Below are 18,749 nucleotides of genomic sequence, written 5' to 3' on the forward strand. Positions count from 1 at the left end.
CAGTGGATTTTGTTGGCTTCACTGGCTAAATCTGTGTCGAAATCAGCAGTTATTAAGACACTTCCTCTTGATTCCTTTCTGAAATTTTTGCAACACGCATTGGAATTTTGACATTGTTTTGTTATTTCTGCATCTGGAATTCTATACACAGATAAAATTACAATATTTTGCCATAATTCTACACAGCAGTTTTCAAATATACAGTCTTCATTAAGGGAGTCAAAATGAAATCTTGCTTTATATTCCATTCATCTTTCCACAAGTGTGTACGATCCTCGTTGAGTTAAATTACTTCTACAAAAGCTGCTGAGAACATAAAAATTAGTAAGGTTATTTAAGATTTTGATACTATCCTCTGTAAGCCAGTGTTCATTCAATCATACAACGATGATATTTTTTATTTTTGACAAAATGGTTTGCAGGTTATTAAGGTTTGTTTCTCTGCCATTTGTATAGTTTGAACTTAGCCCAATTATGTTCAGTTACATTAAGAATGCATTGCTATTTTTTTGAATATTCTTAATGGCATCTGTTTTGAAACTCTGTATATTTTCGTTTCAATTTTGTTATTAGTTTTTACACCCCATCTCTGCATACTAGTTTCTCTTACTAGTATGATCTTACAAATATCACTGTACATATTGCTGAATGTAGCCAAAACTAGCCTGTTTAGATGCTGCCCATCTTGTCCTAAACATTTTACCACTAAAAATTTTATTTGAGTGCACAAAAACTGCACCAAGTCTTTTGCACTGCTCTCTGATGTGAGTTCTTATCCTGTCTATGTATTTGTCACTTACCAATCTTCTGTGCAGGATACTACTTAAAATTAACTTTGATACGGGGCACATGTTTTTCGCCATCTGGATTAATTTCGTGCTTTGTTTACAATCTCATCTTCACTACTGTTTTGAAGCAAGGTTGTCCCCATATGGATGAAAACACCTTTATAGTTTTCATTGCGATTTACCCATGGAAAACTACTACTAGTCATAGAATTTAGTGGACTTACTTAAATTATTTAAGAAAGGTACAAACCTCATGATCTGGCTATAGACATCCAGTGGAGAAAGAGGAGGATACGGTAATATGGGGAAATATTCCTTTCATTTGTTGGTCTGCTGTTAACATAAAAAATTGAATAATCACTCATATTGTTTATGTGGTATGGCTGTCTTATTGTGATTTGTTCAGTAACTTCATAGCTTCTTGGATCTTTTAAACCACTGTTTAAGGAGCTATGGCAACGAGAGGTAATAGCAGAGGGCATCTGCATGACAGGGTAGATTGTGTTTTTCCCAGGGAGCCCCACCAGCAATGGCTGGGTACAGGTAGGTCACCCCAGGTTACCCGAACCAAGGGCTGGTTTGCACTGCCAGACCTCTTCTACCATAAACTCTGGGCGTAGCTTTGGAATGTTGTGTGTTTCGGAGACTCTGCTGCCTGGACTATGAGGAAGGTACATACCTCTGCAAAGAAACCTCAACCTCAAAGTGTGCTACTTTCTGATGCGGTGAATAGCCGTTGTGATAAAACAGTCACTAGTGAGCAGCCTCTGCGGAACCTGCTGCCCCACCACTGTTGCAGCCGTATAAGGCTTGCTCAGGCATATGAGGCTCTGTCTGAGCCGACACTTGTTTCCGTAGCAGCTTGTAGGATGCCTGTGGGGCAAACGAAATTCAAATCTCCTCCTGATGGGACGGGTGTAGCGTCACGCCAACCCAACAAAGAGAGCTCAGTTGGTCAGTCTTCCTGAGTAGTAGTTTCAGAATTATAGTATCAGGACTCTTTTTTGCTATAACACTTTCATTGTTATTAAGAGAGTGGAGGCTGAAAGCAACGGGAAACTACAGCCATAATTTTTCCCGAGAGCATGGAGCTTTACTGTATGGTTAAATGATGATGGCGTCATCTTGGGTAAAACATTCCGGAGGTAAAATAGTCCCTCATTCAGATTTCTGGGTGGGGACTATTCAGGAGGATTTCGTTATCACGAGAAAGAAAACTGGCATTCTATGGATCGGAGCATGGAATGTCAGATCCCTTAAACGGGCAGGTAGGCTAGAAAATTTAATAAGGGAAATGGATAGTTAAAGTTAGATATTGGATATTGTGGGAATTAGTGAAGTTCAGTGGCAGGAGGAACATGACTTATGGTCAGGTGACTACAGGCTTATAAATACAAAATCAAATAGGGGTAATGCAGGAGTAGGTTTAATAATAAATAAAAAGTAGGAGTAGGGGTAAGCTGCTATGAACAGCATAGTGAACGCATTATTGTAGCCAAGATAGACGTGAAGCCCACACCTACCACAATATTACAAGTAGCTCAGCAGATGATGAAGAGATTGAAGAAATGTATGATGCGATAAAGGAAATGATCCAGATAGTTACGGGAGACGAAAATTTAATAGTCTGGGGAACTGGAATTCAATAGTAGGGAAACGAAGAGAAGGAAAAGTACTAGGTGAATATGGACTGGGTAAGGAATGGAAAGGAAGTTGCCTGGTGGAATTTTGCACAGAGCATAACTTAATCTAGCTAACACTTGGTTTAAGAATCATGATAGAAGATTATATATGTGGAAGAGGCCAGGAGACACTATAAGATTTCAGATAGATTATATAACGGTAAAACAGAGATTTAGGAACCAGGTTTTAAATTGTAAGACATTTCCAGGGTAAGGTGTGAACTCCAGCTACAATTTATTGGATATGAACTGCAGATTAAAACTGAAGAAACTGCAAAAAAGTGGGAATTTAAGGAGATGGAACCTGGATAAGCCAAAAGAACCAGAGGTTGTAGAGAGTTTCAGAGAGAGCATTAGGGAACAATTGACAAATACAGCAGAAAGATATACAGTAGAAGAAGAATGGGTAGCTTTGAGAGATGAAATAGTGAAGGCAGCAGAAGATGAAGTTGATAAAAAGATGAGGTAACAGAAGAGGTATTGAATTTAATTGATGAAAGGTGAAAAATAAAATTGTAGTAAATGAAAAGGAGTACAAACGTCTCAAAAATGAGATCGACAGGAAGTGCAAAATGTCTAAGCAAGGAAAACTAGAGGATAAACGAAAGGATGTAGAGGCATATATCACTAGGGGTAAGATACAAGCATATATCACTAGGGGTAAGGTAGATACTGCCCACAGGAAAATTAAGGAAGGGAACCACCTGTATGAATATCAAAAGCTCAGATGGAAAATCAGTCCTAAGCAAATACGGGAAAACAAAAAGATGGGAGGAGTGTATAGAGGGTCTATACAAGGGTGATGTACTTGAGGGTTATATTATGTAAATGGAAGAGGACATAGATGAAGATGAGATGAGAAATATGATACTGTGTGAAGAATTTGACAGAGTACTGAAAGACCAAAGTCAAAAAAAGGCCCCAGGAATAGACAAAATTCCATTAGAGCTACTGATAGCCTTGGGAGATTCAGCCATGACAAAACTCCACCACCTGGTGAGCAAGATGTATGAGACAGGCGAAATACCCTCAGACATCAAGAAGAATATAATAATTCCAATCCCAAAGAAAGCAGGTGTTGACAGATATGAAAATTACTAAACTAACAGTTTAATAAGTCATGGCTGCAAAATAATAACACAAAATCTTCAGAGACGAATGGAAAAACTGGTAGAAGCCGAACTTGGGGAAGATCAGTTTGGATTCCGTAGAAATTTTGGAACATGCAAGGCAATACTGACCCTACGATTTATCTTAGAAGATAGATTAAGGAAAGGCAAACCTATTTTTCTAGCATTTGTAGACTTGGAGAAATCTTTTGACAATATCGACTGGAATAATCGTTTTAAAATGCTGAAGGTGGCAGGAAAAAAATAGAGGGAGTGAAAGGCTATTTACAATTTGTACCGAAACCAGATGGCAGTTACAATAGTTTAGGGGCACGAAAGGGAAGCAATGGTTGGGAAGGGAGTGAGACAGGTTTGTAGCCTATCCCCAATGTTATTCAATCTGTATTTTGAGCAAGCAGTAAAGGAAACAAAAGGAAAATTTTGAGTAGGAATTGAAATTCCTGGAGAAGGAATAAAAATGTTGAGGTTTGCCGATGACATCGTAATTCTGTCTGAAACAGCAAAGGACCTGGAAGAGCAGCTGAACAGAATGGAGAGTGTCTTGAAAGGAGGGTATATTATGAGCATTAATAAAAGCAAAACGAGGATAATGGATTGTAGTCGAATGAAGTCAGGTGATGCTAAGAGAATTAGATTAGGAAATGAGACACCTAAAGTAGTAGATGAGTTTTGCTATTTAGAGAGCAAAATAACTGATGATGGTCGATGTAGAGAGGATACAAAATGTAGACTGGCAATGGCAGGGAAAGTGTTTCTGGAGAAGAGAAATTTGTTAACATTGAGTATAGATTTACGTGTCAGGAAGTCATTTCTGAAAGTATTTCTATGGAGTGTAGCCATGTATGGAAGTGAAACATGGACAATAAACTGTGTAGACAAGAAGAGAATAGAAGCTTTCGAAATGTGGTGCTACTATAGAATGCTGAAGATTAGATGGGTAGATCACGTAACTAACGAGGAGGTACTGAATTAAATTGGGGTAGAAGAGGAAATTGTGGCATCATCTGAGTACAAGAAGGGACTGGTTAATAGGACACATTTTGAGGCAGCAAAGGATCACCTGTTTAATATCGGAGGGAATCATGGCGGATAAAAATAGTAGAGGTGGACCAAGCGATGAATACACCAATCAGATTCAGGAGGATGTTGGTTACAGTAGTTACTCGAAGATGAAGCAGCTGTTCATGGTACTCTGTACTGTGCAAGCTTCATCAAACCAATCTCTGGACTGAAGACCGCAACAACAACAACAACAAAGAGATTGGAGGGAACCTTTGAGAGGATCTCTCCTTTTTATATTCACAAGGCACTGGGGTTATTGCTGGGTCCTTGAAAAGTGTTAAATGACTTCCCGCATACTTAAGCATTGGAATGCATGGCCTCATGTGACTACCGTGTGGTGGCTGAGTTATGTAACACGAATAAGTTCTGTAATGACATGGTCACCTGCTCCTGTATAATAGGGGTGGACACTGAAGAGTTGCGTGAAGAATGGACAAATATGGATATCGTGGAAGTAGAAAGCTATGTGAGGAGAATCAATGGCACAGTGAAAACTCTGCAACATTCATTCTTATGTTCAAAACTTCAGTTACCTGAACATATTCTTGTAGGTTATGTCTGTCTTAAGGTTTAACCATTTGTTCTCAACCTAATGTGATTCTTCAAATGTGAAAGATTTCATCATACCACTATATCATGTAACAGTTGGACCACGTGTGGAAATTGTTGAGGCTCCCTCACAAATCAGGCAATTCTTGTACACTTCCTTCAAAATGTATGAACTGTGTTGGGGGATGACTCAGTATGGATCAGAATGTGCAGGGTCTACAATGAGGAAAGGAAAATCCAGGAGGTGAAAGCTACAAGACACACAACCTATGGTGAAGCTAAAAAAAAAAGCTTTTAAAGCTATGCAACCTCCAATGTTTGCTGCTTCTTTTGCTTCAGCCCGTAAGAAGTCAGTCACAGAATGAGTTGTTGCCATACAAACCCAGACCACAGATTAAAGGAAGAGTACATGCACTTTCAGTGTACCTTTTGGGGGAGGGGGGAGTTACCCTTGAAATCTTTCAGAAGCCATTGACATTGGACTTGGAACCTCAGCCACATACCACTGCACACCGTCAGAAGCCAACTAAGCTGTCCCCTCTACCCATGCGAGCAAAAAGTCATTCCAAATTGGAGAAACCAGCAGTTAAGCCATTGGATCAGTGAGCCCTGACCTTTCCAATCGTGATTTTACTGTGATATACTCGTGGACGAACCGGAGAGCTGAGTACCAGCTAACATTCCCTGCATCTCTTGGGTAAATCACCTCCACCAAGGAAGGAGGACAAGGACAACCATCGCTAATTAATGGCTCCTACAGGGACATATGTGTTTGCAGTGGAACTTAAGACACCAATCACCTTCGTAAGAATTACAGCACCTGACTCCTGAGATACTGTTTTGTGTTTACTTAGAAGAATTCTTTTTTTTTTTAAGTAACTGATACGCCTGCATTAAGAGCCTACCACTCATACAGGAAGGACTATGTTATTGGAGACAGGGCTAATGGTGGTGTGGCTGTTTACATCCATGTCAGATGCCTCTTCTCTCCTCTTTTCTTATCACAGCCATTCTTACTGAATCCTTTCTTGGGACTGCTCCTTCGATATTGCATTGTTGATGTCTTGTCTGATTGCTATATTCGGGAGAATGGTGGGGTCCTCCAGGGCCCTGTACTTAGCGTCACATTGGTTGCAATCACTATCAGTGGTATCTCCTCTGCTGTCGGGAACCCTGTTAAATGCTCTTTGTTTATAGATGACTTTGCAGTCTCCTATTGTTCCTCCAGTCTTACAATGACGATGAGGCAACTACAGCTGACCATCAGAGGCTGGAAGCTTGGGCCAGTAAAATTTGTTTTTGGTTATCACCGCAGAAGTCTACATATGTCAATTTTAGCCATGCTCTTCGAAGTTTTAACCAACCAGAGCTCACAGTGGGGGACGTTATACATTTTAAGAACACTGTGCACTTTTTAGGCCAATTATTTGACTCAGAATTAATCTGACTACTGCACCTGAAAGACCAGCAGACCAAGGACTACAAATCATTGAATATTTTAAAATGCCTCAGTAGAAAGACACGGTGAGCTGACAGGTCCCACTTCTTGCAGTTTTACAGGGCATTTGTGAGACCACAGTTGAATTATGGCAGCATGGTTTATGGAACAGCCCTTATTTCCTGCTTCAAGATGTTAAACACTTGGTTTGGATATCAGATGATGCCTTTCGGATCAGCCCAATTTGGATTCTGTGTACAGAGGCTGGTAAACCGCCACTGTGGATTTGGTGGTGTTTCCTGCTGGCTCACCAGGTCCTGAAAATCTCAGCCTTGCCTCAGTCATGGACATTTAATGCAGCAGTCCACCCCAACTTGGAATGGTTGTTCAGGAATTGGCCCCATGTGACCAACCCACTGGGGAAATGTGCTACTGACTGTCTGAAGGATCTGAATATGTCAGACCTCAGAATACACAGCCAGGGTTGGAACTAACTGTCACCTTCGCATCTTTAGAAGCCTAAAGTGATTTTAAGCCTCGTGCAGTACAAGACAACTTGTGCTCCAGATTGTTTTTACAACTCTGTTTTCTTCAATTTTAAGTATTTACTACTGTTTTATTGTTTTTATACAGATGGATCCCAGCAAGAGAATGTCCTCAGATGTTCCCCTAAGTTTTCTGAAAGGATTTTCGAAGTGTGCCTTCTGCAAAAATTAACAGATCATGGAGTTGTATGGCATTATGATTACACTGGAGTGGATTAACAAGCATCACAGTACTAGGTTTCTCATCTATTCTAAACTCAATCAATGTGATGTAAGCAGTCCACCAAATGTATTCGATAGAACAGTTGATTAGCTCATCCATGATTCCTTACAGTAGCTCTAACACTGTAGCAAGCTTGTGTTCTTTTGCCAGGTACCTGAACATATCAGGATACATCGAAATGACAGGGCAGTCAAAGAAGCATGTCGGGACGCTGGTGTATGTTGATGTGCCATCTGCTTGTATGCCATTATCTCATTATCTAACAGGCAAATCATGTTACTGGAAAATCGAAAGATTGGAGGTGATGGGAAACTATCGCCTCTCAAATAGACCAAACAGGCATGGCAGATTTCATATCAATTGCACTGATGGAAAGCAGGAAATTGAATGATTGGAGGCGGCAGGAAACAAACTATGATCACTCACATCAACCACAAAGGCATGGTAGACTTCATGCCAACTGCACTGATGGAAGGAAGTGCTGCTCACCATATTGCGCATAGGACATTGCCCTTTAACACATGGTTTCCTCCTCTGGCAGGAGGATCCACCCCTCTGTGAAGTTTGTGGTGTGGTACTTCCGGTTCAGAATATTTTTGCTATGTCTGTCTCATGTACTGACATTAGGGCTGCCCTTGGGTTGGCTGGAGATATTTGCACCATCCTTGCCAATACTGACACCAGTGTTACATAGATTCTGAAATTTTGTGAACTGTCGGGCCTTATTCCTAAAGTGCTGGGGAGAGCAGGCAGACTTTAATCTGTTACAAAAACCACTCTGGATGTGAGGACAGTCTTTGTCAGCCCCGCCCCCCTTCCCCACAAGAATAACAAACTAACTTCTCGTCAGGATGTTGCTGACCATGCTGCTGAGTGCCCAGCATCTGAAAATCATCATCGTCGAACCCTACACACAACTGCTATTGTGCCAGCACACCTTCAAAGTCATTTCCCTTCTCTGCTGCACTCCTTTCTTTTGCCTCTGTGCTCTTTCTGCACCTAACAAGCCGATATTTCTGTCCCCACCATGTCCCTGCACGCTCCCACAGGCAGCACTAGCAACTTCCCCCAATCTGTATCTTGCTACCCTGCTATCCCTCCCCCACTCTCACCTCATCTGTACCCGCATAAAGTGGTTAGCCCACTAGACTCAGGGGGAGGAGGGGGGGGGGGGGGATGGTTCAAATCTCTGTCCGACCATCCAGATTTACATTTTCAACAATTTCTCTAAATCACTCCAGGCAAATGCTGGGATGGTTCCTTTGAAAAGGGCATATCCGATTGCCTTCCCCCATCCTTCTGTAATTTGCATTTGTGATCCATCTCCAATACCATGCTGTCGACAGGGCATTAAACTGTAATCTTCCTTCCTTCCTTCCTTCCTTCCTATTACTCACCCCAGTTGAGATCACTGATCACATTGGATGCAGTCACAGTTAAGGCAGAGATGACAGTGGCTGTGTGTGTGTGTGTGTGTGTGTGTGTGTGTGTGTGTGTGTGTTTGTGTTTGTGTTTGTGTGTGTGTGTGTGTGTGTGTGTGTGTGTGTGTGTGTGTGTGTGTGTGTGTGTGTTATAATAATATCTCGCAGTCTGCTTTCATTGTGCCATATTACCTTTGTATTATGTGGCACTTCCATATATTCTCAAGTCTTTGAAACATAATTATGCATGAATGGAACATTTGTAGCATTAAATACTAGGTACTGTTTTCCCATTCTGCCTAACCTATTCCTGGACTAGTTATTTTCTAAATTCTTTTGGGATTATTTTCCTAATGTTTAAAAGGTGCTGCAGCCAGTGTTTCCATTTTCACTAATTGTTTACCAATCTGTAAAGGGTAGTTTGTTTGGATGTGTAATCCAGCTGAAAAAAATTGCTGATTTCTGTGACTTTTCAGATTTTGCAATAAATATTGTAAAATGCACTCAACAACACACTCGGCATTTCTCTCAAAGAAACAAATTTTTTTTCTCATTATTAATGTTGTCAATTATTTATTGCTGTTTAAACACAAGGACTTCAATTATACATTCAAGAATTTGTGTCGCAGCCATCTTCTAACCACTTTTTGTTAAAACAATGATAAATTTGTCAGTTAGAGATACAGTTCATTGAAAGGAGCAGAATTTAGTGTATCACTGGTAAGTGACATCAGAGTTGCCCTAAATTCATGTGAGGTTCCTAGCTTGCTAATTTTGTCTTATTACACATCTGTTGTGAACTATATTTTACAAACTGCAACAGAGATCTTATAATAATGCTAGGAAACTTAAAAATTAATATTTCATTTTTAAGGGAATTACAAGGCTCAACAGAGAAGAGGCGAAATCTTCAAACACAATTGAAAGAATCTGAAAAAGATTTGAATTCAGCTCTAAATGAGTTGAACCGTTTGAAGAAAGAACTGAGTAATCAGGTGGAAAAGAATGCATTGTTAACAGACGATATCAAACACCAGGAAGCAGAGAACAGAAGTCTACAAAAAAAGATAAAAAATCTTGAGGCAGCCATAGTATCACCTACAGCATCTCATCCTAGTCAGAGTGCTCTTAGGCGATTTGTAACTGAAAGCCCAGCACCTAACACACTGAAGTTGTCTCACAACATTATTGAGAAGAGGAAGTCTACACTTGCTGAGGTACAGTTGCATTATTACTCTTTTCTGTTTCTAAGATAGGATTTATCTGTTTATGTGAGTGTGTATTTTTAACTGTTGACCACACTACTGGACTAGTGATCAGGAGCTGAATATCACATAATAGGAATTGATAAGCGATTCTTGATAGTAAAGTAAATAGGTACAGTTATTGTTTTAAAATAATTTTTAAGTCTGAATAAATTTCGTGTAGAATTTATCATATTCAAGTTTGCTTTTACATCTGTCTGCTTGGCTTGCTGTCTGCTTGGCTCAAAAGCTGAGTGCACACTTATGATGTACTATTATCTTCCCTTATTCTGAAGTTAATTTCGTACGTGGTTGGGGTGGGCCACACAACTGTCACATTATTCTGTTATTGTTCTGTAAACTACGTATAATTTGATTAAACTGCAGGCAGGATTGTGGTCGGTGAAATGCAACGATGTTCTTAACACAAGCTGCATACCATTTAGTAACAAAAATGTATACAACCCTTGCTTAATACTATTTCATCTCTAGCTCTATCAAAATTACACTAAGTCAGGAACTTTATGATGCTGTTCAATGTTAAAGTTCAAAAATAGGTTGTGGATAACTTTTCAAAGTCTGCAAAGCTATGCAGAAATTTTCCAAATCTGTGAAAGTGATGCTACAGTTCAGAGTTAAAACTCCAAAAAGCTATGCAGAAATTTCACAAGTCTTTAACTGCTCTGCTGCTCAGGATTTAAAGACCATAAGCACAACTGACGGAAACAAGCCCTGCTTCCCGCTTGTAGGACAACAGCCTACACCTGTATTCTGTGTTTCACTGATCCCTTTTAGTGCTGTGAGGACCGTAATCTGATTCCATAATGGGCTAGCGTTAGTCTGTTCACACATTTCAAAATAACAAAGAAAAACAATGAGCAACACACAATTCAAAGTGTTTGGTAATGGTTACTGTCCAATTATTTGCTGAGGTTCACATAGTCGTAAACGAAATAGGAAGGGTGGGGGGGGGGGGGGGGGAGAAAGGGTTCAAGCCCAACCTCTACCAGTATTTGATGAGACCACAGTTCAAAACACCCACCACCTAAAACTGCCATGTTAAATATGTGCACATAGTACGAACAATTGAACTATAGCTAGCAGACATACTTGCACCTTCTTTATTGTCAGATGCTAGGTCCAATGGCTGAGTTTTACATATTACGTGATGTGTATCTTGTACAGACCACTGAACAGCTCATAGTTGGCATTGCACCAGAGCATTTAGTACACTGATATGTTGTTGTGCTTGTGCCCTTTTTATTTTGCGAACATATTCTTATGCACATTATCTTTGGAAATTGGGCTTCACCAGATGATGTGCAATACCAGTAACTGAAAACTGATTACATTTTTGAATTTTTGTGCAGAAAATAAAGCTGTTTCAAATGACCTCTGACAATAGTTCATCTGGATACCATTCACTATAAATAGAGTCTGTTGGTTAATTTCATGTTCCCACATTTTGAGGCAGAATTCACATCAATAATGCAAATTTCTCATGTTCTTTATTAGTACAGGTTTTACTTATATGGTGACTGTGAAATAATGTGCAGCCTCTGAGTTTATGCCATGGAAGCACTCTCACACCATGTGCTGGCCAGCAAATACCACTCTTCCTAGGAAAACCACTTGCAGCAACTGTTCAGGTTATCTGCTGCCCTTATGATAGCTGGCTTTCCTCGTGGCACCCATATTCCACTGATAACAAGTGCTGGTGTGTCAACTGCTGGTCAGGCAGAAAACTCCACACGCTACCTCACAAGCTATGCTCACCTGTGTCAGGACTCACACCATGTTACCTGTCAAACAGTGCATGTCTAGGTGTGCTTGTCTCTCACATCTCACACTGCTGGTAATTTTCTACAGGTAGTCTCTCTTGGTGCAGTTAGGACATTCCTTCAACAGTGTACCGAGTGGAGCACTGAGGCCATCACATCTCGAACCCATCATCACTTGCTGCCTGTACCAAATTATTGCAGTTGTATCTTATTTTTCTTGATGGCTGGCATGGTATGGCACATCTATCGGGATGTGGGTTACAGCCAGATGGATTGCTGGGGGTAGCTGATACACCAGGGCCCATCCTGTTGGGTCTGGTGATTCAGTGGTATTCTCATCGCTCAGATATGCTACTTTACTCCCACCGACAGAGATAACATTGTCTGCCCTTTTATTCAAAGTGTCAGTATCCTGTCACTCCTTTTTATGCCCATGCAGGGGCCTTACACAGTGGTTCCAAAACCTTTCATAAGGAGAGACAGTGTGGAGAGACGTATTTTGTTCTGGCCTTGTCTGTGAAAATAAGTTGACTCATTTGTTGTGACATGAGGATAACATTAGTCACTTTCATTCCATCTTCTTCCTGAGATTTGTTAGGATTCCTGGTATAGTGCACGTAGGCATGGTACACAGGAAAAAGAACTCACCTAACGAACACGGAGGCTCATCATACATCAGTTGTTCTGCAGACCCCCTGACAGTTCTCACTCAAATTTCTGCCTAGTTTGAGCAGCAGTAGTGGAAATATACCTGCCCATTGAATGTTAGGGATTGAGAAATGGTTCTGACAAAGTGTTTGCACCAACATTATTGATGCTACTGTTGTTCCTAAATGTCAGTAGGAAACTGAACAGTGAAATTAAAGTACTTAAGCTGGATTGGTGGACAATTGTTGTGGGATTATGAAAACATGAACCACAGTGACTGGTAATTAGTGTAAATGATGATGATGTGACCTTCAGTGATAAGGATGAAGTATTTCATGGCTGTGGAGCCAGTGAGAAGTTTTATATAAAACAGTCAAGAACAATGTTTTTCTGTCAGCTTTTTGGAGAAAAGAATAATGGTTGCTAGGCTCCATTGGTATGCCACTGAAAAATTGCATCCAGAAACCCACAGCATGGGCTAAAGCATCTGAAAAGATCACTAAGAGGCTTTCGTGGTGGGATGTGTGAGCAGAACAACCTGTGAGAGGCTCTCCTGATCTGCTTATAATGCATCATGTTGCTCATTATTCCTTGCATGAGTTATGGAACCATAGATGGTCAGCTAGGACACAGGGTGATGCTTGGATTTCTTCAGTTCGAAGTTTGTATTGGTGATACAAGTTTATTGTACCTAAATATTGTTACAATTTACACTGTTGTTGGGGTTAAATACTGTTTTGGGGTGGCATTTTGTGCCCTTGTTGGGAATGGATGTCAGCAGCTGATACATTAACTCCAACAAAGATCACTTGTGTACAACAACAATTGAAATTCCTGAATGGAATAATACATAAAAGAAACGAAAGGTAATCATTCACCAATAGCTGGTGTGTGGCGCATAGTAACACACAACAGAAAACTATTCATAATAACTTTCAAGCTCTTGCTCTTTCTCTAGTAGAACAGGGTGTATAAGACCTGGGACCCCCCCAGGGGATCCACAACTCTTTTGTGGATACGTGTGTAGCGAGCACGGGACCCCGAGCTAATGTGGCCTTCCTTCTTTTCCGGGCTGCATACCCCCCCTTTCCGTATCCTTCCCCATCCCCCATCTTCGCCCCCCCCCCCCCCCTCACCTCTGGCTCTTTCCTTCCCTTTCTCCCCCTCTGGGAGTATGGTTTGTGCCTACGTCCGGAGACGGACGCTTGTAAATCTACCGCACTCTTCGCCTTCCTTGCTTGTATGTCTTCATCTTTCTTCGTCCTTCTCTTTTCCTTACCTCTTCTCTTTACCTCTTCTCTTTACCCTTTTCTCCGCTGCGGCGTTTGAGACCTCTCTTCTTTTCTTTCCCTTTCTCTTTCTTCCTCCCTGTGCGTGTCTGAAGGCCGACCCACGCACTTCCATGCGTAGCCGGTGACGGGGGTAACGCGTAATTCCCCGCCCCGGGTAGACAGGTAGGACACGTACGTACCCCCTGGTAACGGCCAGGCCCAGGGAGGGGTGATTACCCGAGCTGATACCTTCCGAAAGTGCCGATTGGTCCCTCCGTCCGTTTGTCGGGAGGTGTGACCTGAGGTGTGAACAATCACCTAAGGCGGGTGTGCCCTCGGTGAGGGCCCCCACAAGGAAGGAGCGCGCCATCGGAGACGCCGGTAATCATGGGAGATTCTTCCGCAATGGTTTCCTCACCTTCCACTATGTCTGCTCACAAACGTAAGTTCACTGAGTCTCAGCCACAGATGGTTCTTCCATCGTTGCCACAGTTCCTTGTTGTTTCTCGGTCTGACGAAGGTCACGACTTTTCCACGGTCAACCCTTTCATCATTCAGAAAGGTGTCGACGCAATTGCGGGTCCTGTAAAGTCTTGTTCCAGATTACGGAATGGCACCCTGTTGGTGGAAACAAACAGTGCCCTCCAGGCTCAAAAATTGCTGCGTACTTCTCTGCTCCACACCTTCCCTGTCCGGGTGGAACCGCACCGTACCTTAAATTCCTCGCGTGGAGTCGTTTATACACGCTCCCTCGATGGATTGTCTGACGAAGAAATTCAGCACTACCTGTCTGACCAGGGCGTCACAGCTGTTCATCGGGTTATGAAAAGGGTTGACTCGAACATCATTCCAACCCGCACTGTCTTCTTGACATTTGACAAAATTCAACTCCCATAAAAAATCAAAGCAGGCTATGAGATAATTTCCGTTCGCCCTTATGTCCCAAACCCCACGCGTTGCTATCGATGTCAGCGGTTCAATCACACCAGCCAGTCCTGTTCCAATCCGGCCAAATGTGTTACGTGTGGCAAGGATGCCCATGAGGGTGCTTGTCCACCTCCATCCCCTCGCTGCATCAACTGTATGGGTGACCACGCTGCTTCCTCTCGAGATTGCCCCGTTTTTACGGACGAAAAACTCATCCAGGAAATAAGAGTGAAGGAAAAGGTGTCGACCTTTGCTGCTCGAAAGTTACTCGCCAGTTGACAGCCCACTGTGCCTCAGAAAGGAAAATACAGCGCTGTCCTTGCTTCTCCTCGGCCAACAAAGGAGGCGGCCACGCAGACTTGCGACCTCACCTTTAGTACCACGGTCGTCAGATCGGCCAGCGCAAAGATCGCCCGTTCAACCTCACCACTTTCGCCTGCCCACTCAATGGCTCACCCTTCGTCGGGTTCTGCTAAATCTCGAGCCCAAAAGTCAGACGCCAAGTCTTCGAAAAAAGAGCATTCTCGTGAAGAGTTTTTACGTACCGCAACTTCACAACCATCGGTTCCTCCTTCATCTAAACATCATACTTCCAAGAAGGCTACGAAGAAACACAGTTCCTCTCCTTCTCCGCCAAGGCGTGTCCCATCTACAGCACCACCTGGCGGAAATCGCCCTCGGCCATCTTCTGTGTCGCCGAGGCACACTGCTGGTGGCCGGTCAACTGGCCGATCGTTGGTGGCTGGAGCTGCTCCTGACCAACCTATGGATCAGGATCTTCTGCCTTCGACTGAATGCCATTCCATGCTGTCGGTCGCAAGCTCTGAGCAGTCGTTGAGTTGACAGCACCCTTGGTCACGTTCCTCCATTTTCTGTTCACCCTATGTCCATTATCTACTGGAATATCCGCGGCATTCGAGCCAATCGGGATGAATTGTCGATCCTCTTACGATCCTACTCGCCAGTCATCTTCTGTCTTCAGGAAACAAAGCTGCGTCCCCATGACCGCTTTGTTCTCCCTCATTTTCAGTCCGTCCGATATGACCTCCCCTCTGTTGAAGGCACTCCAGCCCATGGAGGACTCATGATTCTGCTCCACGATACTCTCCATTATCACCAAATCCCCTTAAACAGTTCCTTCCAAGCTGTCGCCGTCCGTCTTTCCCTTTCTGGATACACGTTCTCTCTTTGTACGGTATACATTCCATCGTCCACACCAATGGCACGAGCTGATCTCCTTCATCTTCTTGATCAGCTTCCACCCCCCTATATGCTGGTTGGGGACTTCAAAGCCCACCACCCGCTTTGGGGATCTCCACATCCTTGTCCACGTGGCTCACTATTGCTAGACGTCTTCCACCAAGCGGATCTAGTCTGCCTCAACACTGGGGTCCCCACATTTTTGTCTGCCTCCACGACAAATTTATCTCATTTGGACCTTGCGGTCGGTACTGTTCCGCTAGCTCGGCGCTTCGAATGGTTCGCCCTTGATGATACACACTCGAGTGACCACTTTCCATGTGTTCTTCGACTGCAGCCTCAACTGCCATATATGCGCTTGTAACGGAACTGAAATGATGGTGGGCTGACAGTAATTTGGAGCCCGCGCGTCGGAAACGGGCGCGCTGGTGTGAGACTGCCAGGGAGTGCACCCTGATGCCATCTATTGGCGAAACTGGGAATTAGCGCGGCCTCTCAGACAATGCATTAAGCTATCGGAGTCAAATGTATTCTTTTTCTTGGTAATTATAAGCTATTACTGTATGATTTAATGTTATAAAGCGCTAGTAGTAAATTATTATGACTGATATGAACTCCAGGGTAATATATATAAATATTCTTAAATACTAAATGATTTCGGTGAAAAGGTGGTAGGGGAACGCCCCCACTCTTGGTGATACGAGCGTAGCTAGAGGTAGCTGGAGACACAGGGACTGAACAATGCAATGGCCTGGGGAGTGTTGACGTGAGCGGACGTGCATAACTGTGCTCACGCAAAAGTGACTGTGCAACAGCGAAAAGGAGAATATCGTCGCCGTTTGTGGAGTAGAACGCGACGAATGGTTGTCGAAGCCGTCTCTATGCCACTGGGGCTGATTGTAAGAGTTCCTGCGCCCAGATTTTATGGCGGACGCGCAGTAGCTTATACGAGTGCTACAGCTCGTAGTTCCAGCCGCCATTAAGGGCACGAGGCGTGAAGAGGAAGAGCTGCGTTAGCCACATGCATCTCACCACCAGCACCGACACGTCTACCCAAGGCAAGACTGCTTGAAATTGTTAAGTCGAACTTTGTATACATGTAAAAGGAGAATACCAGTTTTCTTTTGTGCAAGTGCAGAGGACAGAATATAGTAATGAGTAAAATTACGACGCATGTTGTTCATTGTAAAGTGTAGTAACCTGAAACATAGTGTAGTGAAATCAGACTGAGGCCACCATCGCCTCTTTCATTTACAATTCTTTTGGTTGTAGAATACTTTAGCGTTTAAGAATGTAGAAAAGAGCAATGGTCACACCAGAATGAGTCGCCTATTTATAGTTACTTAAATTTTTCTGAGTAACCTTTCAAGTAAAGTCACTTAACTAATTCTATAGCAATTGTCCAAAGAGTAATATCCCAAAATCATTAAATAAGTTGAAGGGTAGAAGTTTGTTAACCTAAGTTGCTTAAATTGTCTTGGTGGTAACTACCAAGCCAACTCACAGAAATTGAGAGAGTATTTGCTTTGTAGAATCACCTAGAATGATCAGAAATAGTAATATTCAGAATTAAGTTTAAAATTCAACTCAAGCCGTTTCACTTTGAAACGAGCCAAAAAATTGATTTATTCTTTTGCTCCTTCAGAGCTGGCGACCGTAGTTATAAGTATTTTCAGGAGGATTCAACGGTAAGTCTGCTGCTCTCGTCGTGCTGATAGGATTATCTACTGCTGCTAGCAGTGGTGATTGGATACATAAGCTCACTACCAAGTTAAGTGGGTCAGGTAGGCAGTGTTACCGTGTGAACTGTAGGGCACTGTAGGCCGTGGATCGAACCCGTTCAATCATCACAGCTCTTTGAGAAATAGTCCGGTTAGGAGTGTACTAATCCAATAGGTAAATACTGGCGAGTAACGGTCAAAAATGTATACGCAAGTGAATTTAGCAAGGTCCATGTAGCACCTAGTTAATGTGGTGTAATGGCGAGGGTAGGAGTGGAGTAAAAGTGAGCTGAGCTTGTGGCAGCTGTGCTGTCTTCAAAGATTAATAACGCCAGAATTCACTACTAACTCTTACCATTAGGGCTGAGCTATTTACGGTTAAAATACGTAGCAGGAAGCGCAAAGGCGTGACAGCTACAAGTCCGTATTGGCTTTATACATACGGAAGTAGGAAGCGGGTCATTCTGTCAGTGGAGGGGTTAAAACAACGGAGTCACTTGAGAACATACCCCATTTGCTGATGGAAAGATTCGGCGGTTCGGTCGCACGCTCGCGACGCTGGAAGTTTGCCCAAGCCGATTGGACACTTTTTTCGTCTCTAGCGACATTCGATGACCGTCGCTTTCCCAGCGTCGACGATGAGGTCACACATATTACCGACGTTATTCTCACAGCTGCGGAACGTTCAATACCACGCACCTCCGAATTTCCCTGGCGCCCCCCAGTTCCTTGGTGGAACGAGGCATGCCGTGACGCAATACGTGAGCGGCGACGTGCTCTTCGCATTTTCCGTCACCATCCAACTTTGGCAAACTGTATCCGATATAAGCAGCTCCGTGCGCGATGCCGTCGCGTCATCCACAATAGCAAGAAGGCAAGCTGGAAATTCTTTATTAGCTCATTTAACACCTTCACTCCCTCCTCGGAAGTTTGGAGTCGGCTTCGACGGTTCTCCGGCGCGCCTAGTTTCTCCCCGGTCTCTGGGCTCACTCTCGCGCATTATACCTTAGTCGACCCCGTCGCAATTTCTAACTCATTGGGTCAGCACTTTGCTGAGATTTCGAGCTCTTCAAATTACCCGCCAGCGTTTCTCCAGAAGAAACGTGCAGCGGAAGTGCG

The 18,749-nt window shown here is 42.9% G+C and overlaps 1 protein-coding gene across 4 annotated transcripts in view; it reads left to right on the plus strand.

Moving 5' to 3' along the window:
• Positions 1-18,749, plus strand: part of LOC124789612 (E3 ubiquitin-protein ligase TRAIP) — a 216,933-nt gene that overhangs the window by 132,339 nt on the left and 65,845 nt on the right. For all 4 annotated transcript variants that reach the window (XM_047257027.1, XM_047257029.1, XM_047257028.1 and 1 more), the window contains one exon: positions 9,713-10,055. In XM_047257027.1, the coding sequence (XP_047112983.1) occupies positions 9,713-10,055 (343 nt within the window). The remainder of the gene's footprint in view (positions 1-9,712; positions 10,056-18,749) is intronic.

Source organism: Schistocerca piceifrons, chromosome 3 (genome assembly GCF_021461385.2).
Source record: "Schistocerca piceifrons isolate TAMUIC-IGC-003096 chromosome 3, iqSchPice1.1, whole genome shotgun sequence".
In the NCBI taxonomy this organism is placed as follows: domain Eukaryota; kingdom Metazoa; phylum Arthropoda; class Insecta; order Orthoptera; family Acrididae; genus Schistocerca; species Schistocerca piceifrons.